At 33.7% G+C, this 9,761-nt stretch overlaps 1 protein-coding gene across 1 annotated transcript; it reads right to left on the bottom strand.

The window, feature by feature from the left end:
* Positions 1-3,705: 3,705 nt before the first annotated feature.
* Positions 3,706-6,142, bottom strand: LOC133679553 (3-hydroxy-3-methylglutaryl-coenzyme A reductase 1). The gene is made up of 3 exons (XM_062102177.1): positions 4,830-6,142; positions 4,349-4,695; positions 3,706-4,218 (listed from the first exon to the last, which is right to left on the bottom strand). Exons 1-3 carry the CDS (start codon positions 6,007-6,009, stop codon positions 3,976-3,978), a joined length of 1,770 nt encoding a protein of 589 aa, XP_061958161.1. The 5' UTR covers positions 6,010-6,142; the 3' UTR covers positions 3,706-3,975.
* Positions 6,143-9,761: the final 3,619 nt, after the last annotated feature.

The following is a 9,761-nucleotide window of genomic DNA, read 5'->3' as shown; positions in this document are numbered from 1 at the left end:
TTCTAAATAGTCAAGATTAAATAGATCTTTAACTTAAAGTAATTCAACTTAAACAAAATATCAAAATATTATGAAAGTAAAATGTTTTAACACAAATATTTTAAATATAAAGTTAGGTCAATGTTATTAAGGCTAATGAAATCTAAAGCATCTCTTGTTTTGCTCAAATTCCTATAAAGTATAAACATGAAAAAAACAACATGAATATAAACCATATATATTAGTGATAAATCTAATTTTAAAAAATTAATATCATTGTTAATGAAAATAGTAATAATAATTTTCAATGTTATTACTAATATCATTGTTATAGAAAATAGTAATAAAAAAGAGCTTTTTATAATTGGGTGGTTTAATTAATTAAATTGAATAAGGTTCAATTTGATTCAATGGCTTTTCAAGAGCGGAACGGAACATGTGGAATGGAACAGGAACGTTTCGGGCGGAATTTAGCCGAAAAATCCGGAACGGACCGAGATTTAAAATGAGATGAAATTTGTTCCGTTTTGTTCCGTTTTTTGAATTGGTATGGAATGTTTCGGCCATTCCGGATGAAACGGAACGGAATTGACAACCTTGCCTTTAACTGTCTCTTCTTCTTTCTTTTCTTTTCTTTTTTCTGTTTTTTTTTTTTTCTCTTCTTCTTTCTTGTTTTTACCGGGAAGAATGGCGAGTGGTCCAGGTCAAATGATTCCTCGCTTTTGATCAAGTCAACTTCACAGCCTGCTGCCAAGATTGACAAATATTCTAGCGTCCTGGGAGTATATGTTTTTAAAATGTTTTTTTAATTAAAAATATACTAAAATAATATTTTTTATTTTTAAAAAATTATTTTTAATATTAACACGTAAAAATATCTAAAAATACTTAAAAAATATTAAATTAAATTAATTAATTAATTTTTAAAAAAATATTTTTGAAAAAAAAAAAACAAACAGATGTATCTATCTTTTCTTTGCTCTAGTTGTTTATGTACTCATTTTTCCAATCCCTTTTCTTTCCTTTGTATTTCCACTCACACACTTATATATTTCTTGTCCTAATTCAATGGTTGTTAATAATTTTACTCTGTCGTTCCTCTTTTGTGTGTGACCTTTTACCAAACTGCTTTGTAGTGTTGTAATAAATCGACTACAATCATAGTGACTCTGACCTCAGCCCGTAACAGAGAACAGGGGGACACCCCTCCACTTGCCAAACTTCACGTCATATATAGAAAACCATCCCTATCCTATTATTATATATAAATGTAAATAAGATATCAAAAATAACGAGAATTTTCCATAGTGTTATTAAATGCAAACTTAATAATTAATAAAAGTATGACTTTTGATACCGATTAATAAAAGTATGCAAACTTAAATGCAAAATTAAGAATTTTCCATAGTGTGGTTTAAATGCAAACTTAATAATTAATAAAAGTATGACTTAGCTTTTAAAAAATTTCAAGATGATAATTAAAAAAAAATATTAAAACAATAACATATTAGATTAATATTGGCCCTCTCACAACCCGGGTCATGAATTCTATTAGGTTTAATAAATTTTTTTATAAATTAATTTATTTAATTATATGATAAAAACATATACTTTCAAAATTAAACACCAACCTAAAATATAGACACTTATTTGAGACAATTATCCCTAGAAAACAAACAAAAATCAATAATGCAGTCTATTTCCCAACCAATTCAATATTAAATAATAAAATTAAAAAGAATAAATTTTTTTTAAAAAAAAAACAAAAAAAAACATATCATATCATTGAGTAAACTCGTCAAACCTGTGAATTGGATAAGTTAGGCTAGTACGTCTAACCTGTGAACTGAGTTATGAAATTCATTAGGATTATAATTTGTTTCTTTTTTCAAAACTATTTTTTATTTAACTATATTATAATAAAAATAGATGGTTACAAAATCAAACACCAACCCAAAACCGAGATTGTTTTTAGATCATGACAACCTTAAAAAAGTAAAACAAAACCAATTATGAAACTGAATTCTCAATTAACCCAATATCTTAGGATGAACAAAAATAATTTAAAAAAATTAAACTTGTTAGACCAACAAACCAAGTCAACCACCCAATCATGTGAATAGGTTCAAGGACTTTATAAAATCTAATAACATAGCTTTTTTAAAAAACTATTTTTTTGACTATAAAAGAGAAAAAAATTGATAAAAAAATTTAATCCAATTAAATAAACAAACACCCCCACCAAACTCATAAATCATGGCAACCTAGGTTACCCTGGTAAAATATGTTAACCTTATAGAAAGGTAAAATAAAAAGAAATAAATTATGAAGTCAAATTTTGTATAATCCCAATATTAAAAAATAAAATCAACAAAAAAAAATTTAAAAAAAAAATTCATATCAAAAATTTTAAAAATAAAAGAGCAAAAAAAAAAGAAAGCAAAACATTGTTAATTACTATTGTTATTCACAGTACAATATGTGTGGGTGAACAATGGTTTCCTCACACCCTTTAATTTATGTTACTTTATAAAATTTAATAACATGATTTTTTTCTAAAACTATTTTTTTTAACTATATGAGAAAAAAAAATAGACAATAAAAAGTCAAACTTGATTAAAAAAAAAAGACAACCCACCAAACTTGTAAACCAGAGCAACTTAGGTTACCTTGGCAAACCTATAATCCATGTTAACCTTATATAAAGATAAAAAAAAAAAAAAAAGGCAAATTGCAAAGCTAAATTTTCAATGATCTCAATTTAAAAAAATGAAATCAACAAAAATAGATTTGAAAAAAAAATCATAACAAAAATTCAAAAAGAAAAAAAGAGAGAAGATAAACACTTTGGATTACAAATTTTTGTTGGGTGAATAGTGGTTTTCCCTACTTCCTTTAATTTTTATTACTTTATAAAGTCTAATAACATGATTTTTCTCTAAAACTATTTAAAAAAAAACCCATCAAATCCATAAATTGGAATAACTTGTGTTACTTCGACAAACTTGCAAATCACGCTAACCTCATTGAAAGAAAAGATAAAAAAAAATTACAAAGTTAAATTCTCAACCATCTCAATATTAAAAAAATAAAATTGACAAAAATAATTTTAAAAAAATTCATAACAATAAAAACAAAAAGGAAAGGAAAAAAAAAAGTGGTTCAAGAAAAAAAAACAATATAAAGAAACACTATAACCACAATATTTTATAAAAAAAGATATATTGTTTTCCCAACATGTTTTACCTTTTCTTATTATATGTATATATATAGAAGTCATCATTGAAATCGGATAAAAAAATTTAGATAGAGTCAATAAAAACTAAAGAACACAATAAAAGGAAAAATTAATTAGACAAAAGGATATAAAATAGAAATTAAAAATTAAAAGAATGAAGATGAAAATTAAAATAAAAAAATAGAACTAAATTTTTTGGATTAGAAGGTTAAATTAAAATTAAAAAATAACTCAAACAAATAAAATTAAAAATTAAGAATAAAATTTTAAAAAAAAACACTTCATCATAAACTTAGATAATTAAAAATTAATAAACCTTTTATAAAAAAGTTAAAGAAGAATCACTTGGTTGTGGGTGGCAGATGCAAACCTAAAAGAAGGTTGTTGTTATGTATTCTGTGATGTGGATATCAAATCACAAAGAATATACAGTGTATGGACAAAAGAAACAGGAGATGAGATTCAAGTATTTAACGGGCTGTAGAATCTTTCATGAACAAGAAGAAAATCGCTTTAAATGTTTGGATAATTTTACACAATTTTCAGAATATATTTCTTAAAAGAAAAAAATAACAACAGAAAGAAAGAACGAAAGAGAATACACATTAACATTTTCTATGCTGGTATCCATTTATTCTGTTTCCTTTCCTATCCTCTTTCTTTCTCCCTGTCTTCTGAACTGCCTAATCGACAGATCATCATATGACTCGATCGTCTTATGGATCTCTGCACCGTCCCAGGGCATTCTTGCCTCAATTTTACGAAGAAACCTTGGAAACATCTTTCTTTGACCGGTTAAACTTCATGTGGCTACTGACAAGTTGTCCAGCTGCAATAGCGGACATGAGGGAGAGCTCTGCAGCGAGAACAGAACCAGCTACAATGGAGGCCAGAAGCCTTGCGTTTGCTCCCGGTGTCTCTTTGCTAGCACCCTTCACCCCAAGCAGGTTCAAGCATGCTGATTGGGATGCGAGCTGGGTACCTCCTCCAACTGTACCAACCTGAAATGATACGTTATATAAGCAAATTAGATACCAACCACAACATCTGACAACCATCTAACAATTTCAATTGCCATGTCTGATTTAAAGAGCACAAGCGAGTAAGATAGGAATTATCAATGTGAATTACCTCAATGGAAGGCATAGTCACTGAGACATGAAGATCCTCTCCGCCATTAAGAGGTTCCATCATGGTAATGCAGTGAGAACTCTCTACGTTCTGCGCAGGATCTTGGCCAGTGGCAATATAAATAGCAGAGACAATGTTACTAGCTTGAGCGTTGAAGCCGCCGAGAGCTCCAGCCATGGCAGAACCAGTAAGGTTCTTGAGCATATTAAGCTCTACCAAGGCCCCCACGTTAGTCTTCAACACCTTCCTCACTACATCACCCTTGATGATTGCCTCGCACACTACTGACTTGCCTCTTCCTTCAATCCAGTTGACAGCGGAAGGCTTCTTATCAGAACAGTAGTTTCCTGTAAAGAGCATCATATATATATATACATATATATATATACATATATATATATATATATATAGACATCAGTTTCAATACAAATAACAACTGAACAAAACATGATCATAGAATCAAGCAAAGAAGCTAGCTTACCAGAGATGCCAAGAACGTCCATATCAGGGAAATCTTTCTGGAGAAAGTCCAAAACATTCTGAACACCTTTAGAAACCATGTTCATGCCCATAGCATCACCAGTGCTGCAGGAGAATCTCATGTAGAGATTCTTGCCAGCAAGAGCACACTTAATGTTCTGAAGTCTACCAAATCTGCTAGATTTGTTAAAAGCCGTGGACACAACCTCAAAATTGGCAGGATCCTCCAAGTAGAACTTCAATTGAGCAGCTCTTTTAGCAGTTCCAAACCTCACAACAGGTGCTCTAGTCATGGCATCTCTCAACAACACACTTGTAGCACCACCAGATAAATGAATCGCTTTACAACCCCTATTCGTACTAGCCACCAAGCAGCCTTCAGTTGTGGCCATTGGAACGGAGTACTCCTTGTCATCAAGCAACAAAGGCCCAGCAATTCCTACAGGAATCTGCACATACCCTACTGGCATCTCACAGCACTGCCCCAAAATAGACTCGTAATCAAAACCCTCCAAGGGCAATCCAGATAAAGACTTGCAAGTAATCCTCTGCAAAGCCTCACGCCTTATTGCCGCAGCACGCTTGCAATCACCCAATTTAGACTCGAGTGAATATGACGGGGTTTTTCCAGCCACTACAGAGTTGATAATCTCCTCATCTTCTTCATTTAAAGTGGTTGGAAATGGGATTTCATCGACAACCTTAGGCTTGAGGGGAGGAGAAGGAACCACGGCGAGTTTTTGTGGTGGTGCAGTGCAATCAAGAGCCTGTCCGCAGGGAACTTTGCAGGCATCTTCTTTGAGAAGATCTTCTTCATCTTCGTCGTCGTCTTCGGCAGCCCAGACATCAGGAGAAGGACGGAGGATAAGGGACTGAACGAAGTCGATGCCGAAGAAACCAAGCATATAAATGAAAGAAGCAACAAAGGCAAAAATAGCAACGATGTCGGAGAGAGTGACAAGATGAAGAGGAGTAGAATTGCGAATCTTCTCACGCCAACGAGTAAGCAAGAAATAAACAACGGAGAAGAAAACGGTGAAGAAGAGAGCGTTGGTTATATATAAAGGAAGGGGTAATGCATCTGATGCTTTTGGGCCAGTCAATGCACTACTTTCGTCGTGATCAGTTAATTTACGAAAGGGTTTGGTGGTGGTGGTCGATCGCCGACGAGTCCCCTCCATTATGGCGGCGGCGGTGGTGAATAGAGGAGGGAAGAACCGAGCGGCGGATCGAGAAATGAGAAAGGCAGAGAATAGAGGGAGTTTGTTAGTGTTGTGTGTTGGGTCTGGATGGATGGTGAAGCGATGGAGTAGAAGCGGGCATATATATACAACTACTGGTGGTGACTTTTGGATTAATATCTATCCTAACGCATCACGCTGATATAAAAAATAAAGACAACATGCAGTAAAGTAATTAAGAAGGGAATTTGCATGTGGCAAAGGAGGAAAAGACAAGGTCCCAATATTCCATTGCATGAGTCAAAGCTAGCTAGCTAGGTAATATCCTAGCTAGCTAGCGAAGTGGGTGCTTGTTTCTTGTATGTTTCGCAGCTGCTTCTTGATTTTATGGGACAGTACCGTTTGTGGGCTGCCGTTGCCTTACCACTCTCTTGGACCAAATCTCTCCCTTCTTGTCTTTATTCATCCATCTTCTCTCTATTCATAAATATCGGAGGGGCACTCCACGATATTCTTCAACGCTCGTGTTTGTTTTAACCATGGATGGATAGAGGGAGGTTGGTGGTACAATTAAAGATGCCAAATGTTGTTTTCTTCCTGGAATCGTCTAGCTATATATATATATATATTCATTCAAAACACGAAACAGATAAAAGCCGGGTCTAAGTACGTGCGTCCATGCAACGGAATTTTAGAGATCAAATTAGCCCTAGCTAGTTTAATTAATTTGCTGCTGGCTGTTACTTGAGACGTCCTGATATATATATTACAGCTTGCATTTTATCCAACAAAACAGGACCGATGGGGAGGGATTAAGCATTGAGTACTACGTAATCATTAAAACGTGTTCCCCTCCGAATGAACGCTCGTTAGTGACCCATCTTTTCTCTGTAGACTATTCTTCAAGGCCACACCATGCATGCATGCTAGGAAAGGGTGCATGAGCATGTTATGTTGCTCGTGATGGAGTGGTACTGATCCCAAACGGATTCCCTCTATTAATTATTGCCTTCTTAATTATTCGTGAGGCAAGTAGTACGTAGGAGAAAGTTCAACGGAGAAAAAACAATTATTTAATGCCTTTAGACGTGGTAGATATTATTATTAAAAACACTAGCTAGATTCATAGACGTCTGGGTGTTAAATTCTAAAATTTACATCAATTTATTTAATATATTATTATCTTGATATTTAAAAATAATATTAATTTAATATTTTTTAAAATTAAATCATTTTTTTACTCATTATTTAAATTGTCTTTGAGTCAGCTAGTTTAGGTTGAGATATGATTTAATTTAAATCCAGTTTTTACCATAAATCTACCTAGAAAAATCATTATTCACGAAATGGGTAAAAATAGAAAGATTAGGAGATGATAATAGATATGATTTAAAATTAAATCAATATATATATATATTGACACACACACACCAATTCAGTAACTTTTGCTGCTATGATCGTGAGCTCTATCCAGGTTATGATCAGTACTTGCGAGGGTCAATTCGTCTCATGAGCTCTTACTGCATGCCATAATATTGAGCACTCAATTCTTCATCGATCGGGTACGTGGATCTATATGCTCTGGGGTGTAATTAACAGAGTCTGGTCATTACGCACAGAGGAAAAACAGGATTGCTTGTTCCTAACAACTAGCAATCAAATGATATTAACCCCAAGACAGCAAATGAGAACGACTCGCAGATTGCAGATTCGATGAGGAATAAAACCCTGAAGAAGTCTGCCACCAGTACCCTACAAATTGCATAACCCCATGTCATGTATTTCGCAAATTAATTAGATCAGAGGTTGGATCCATGCATGCATGTATCCAAGTTGATTGTATTATTACAAAATGCGACCATGACCACTGCATTCTAGTGATTAAGCTCTTTCCAGTTGACCCGTAATCAGTGGTGCTTGATGGAAAATGATCTCTCCTACTGTGATTTCACTCTTGCTCCTTCTTTCCATCATGCACTGGCTGGCTCCTCATGATCGACGACCTTAATCCTCCCACAAATTAAGTCCATGATATAGATCATGCATGCATGCCCTTCTCTCTTGTAAAGTCGAAGGAATTAAAACATAAAATGCATGCAATCCCCGCGGCATCCCCAATATCTTAATTCCTATGTATACAATATCTCTTTCGATTTAATTAAGCATGTTCAAATCCATTGATTGATTAAGATCGATTGTGTAGTATTTCCTCGTATATATGCCACATCCTAGCTAGGTGCTTGATATTCTGCATGCTCTTATAATAATTAAGCATATGCGAGGCGCCATGTTAACTGATTGTTCTGTAATTCTTCTCATCATCCGTTTTCTTGCCGTGAGACTTGGATATGGGAGGCGGTTGATGCATGCATTGCACTCAGCCATCCCATGGACTCGGTACGTATAATTTGTTTAATTTTTCATGGTCTTGGATACCGGAAGTATGCGATCTTTTTTAGAATAAATAAATAAATCCAAATGACAAGATGGAGGAATTGTTCCGTTGTTTATATATATATAAAAAAAAAGAGGGTGGACAAATGCGTATAGTACTGCAGTGGAGGATGAAGACCGGCATTTCAGTGGCGATGAGATAACTACGAATAATCGTGTTGAATAATGGCGGCCATTGATTTGTTCGATAGTATAGTTACATCCATACATACTGCACCAATAAAATAATATCAATTTGACATGCCAGGAACAAAACATGTCAAAACCATGAATGAATAAATTAAAGAGCAGTTGGTTTCTTAATTTGCAACTCTGGTCTGGTATACGAGATTAATTGAGAATGAAGATGGTAGAACTCCGTGTTTGAATCTGACCTAGCTAGCTAGCTAGCTAGCTGCATACATGATCCACGGTTAAAATGTCCAAGTATTTTTTTTTTAGTTTTAGATTAATATGGGTGTGTAGAACAGTTTGCGTGAATCTCGATTAATTCTACTAGCTTTAAAATTAAAAATTATATAAATATTTAGTGACCTTAAGATTTATAAGACTCGACAGAATAAATTTAAAATCTAATCAGTTAGATTTTTTATATATTTATATTACCACGTTTACACGCGTTGTTATTTTCTTGTGGTACTTACTGTACAATAAGAAAATAAGTAGGTCAACAATGACTTAAATATATATATATATATATATTATATACATGGAGACCAATGACCATCGATTAAAGTTCTTGCTAGCTTTTCTAGTCAATTTGTTTGAATACCAAATTAAAGCCATTCCCCCTACCTCAACTCAAGCAGGCAGGCAACTACTTGTTAACTACTGACTTGACCTTCCCCGCTTCATTCATTCTGCGACCACTTCTATCGTCCTCACATCACGTGTTTCGGAATAGGGTGTTAATTTCCTATTCTTCTTCTAGGGTTTTTCATTTATTTATCTTGCTTCAAAATACATTAAAACATTATTTATTTATTAATCACTCCATACATCATCATTACATGGAAAACAAAACATTGCCAAAAAGATTGCAATCCCAAACAGATCCCAAAAAGAGCTAGATTACGGGGCCCACAGTGATCACTTTTTTCATTCCCTAATTCTATTTATTTATTTATTTTGGAACTCGGACGTCGATTCTGGACAATAATAATAATAATTTAATCCGCTCGCCGAATCTGTCAAACCACCCTTGCACTTGTTGTCTTCAGTGACACCAGAGCATTCAAACACTCAAGAGAAAGGATGGTGGGGCTGGGAAAATAGAGGAACAGGATCTCATGAGCACC

The sequence above is a fragment of the Populus nigra genome, chromosome 19 (assembly GCF_951802175.1).
Source record: "Populus nigra chromosome 19, ddPopNigr1.1, whole genome shotgun sequence".
Lineage (NCBI taxonomy): Eukaryota > Viridiplantae > Streptophyta > Magnoliopsida > Malpighiales > Salicaceae > Populus > Populus nigra.
This window is presented reverse-complemented; position numbering and strand designations above follow the sequence as displayed.

Excerpts from the sequence above, each read along its gene's own strand:
- LOC133679553 (XM_062102177.1), bottom strand. The coding sequence starts at position 6,009 with ATGGAGGGGACTCGTCGGCGATCGACCACCACCACCAAACCCTTTCGT. Across the intron at positions 4,696-4,829 it reads GGACGTTCTTGGCATCTCTG|GAAACTACTGTTCTGATAAG; the intron begins GTAAGCTAGCTT and ends TGCTCTTTACAG. Across the intron at positions 4,219-4,348 it reads TGACTATGCCTTCCATTGAG|GTTGGTACAGTTGGAGGAGG; the intron begins GTAATTCACATT and ends GTATCATTTCAG.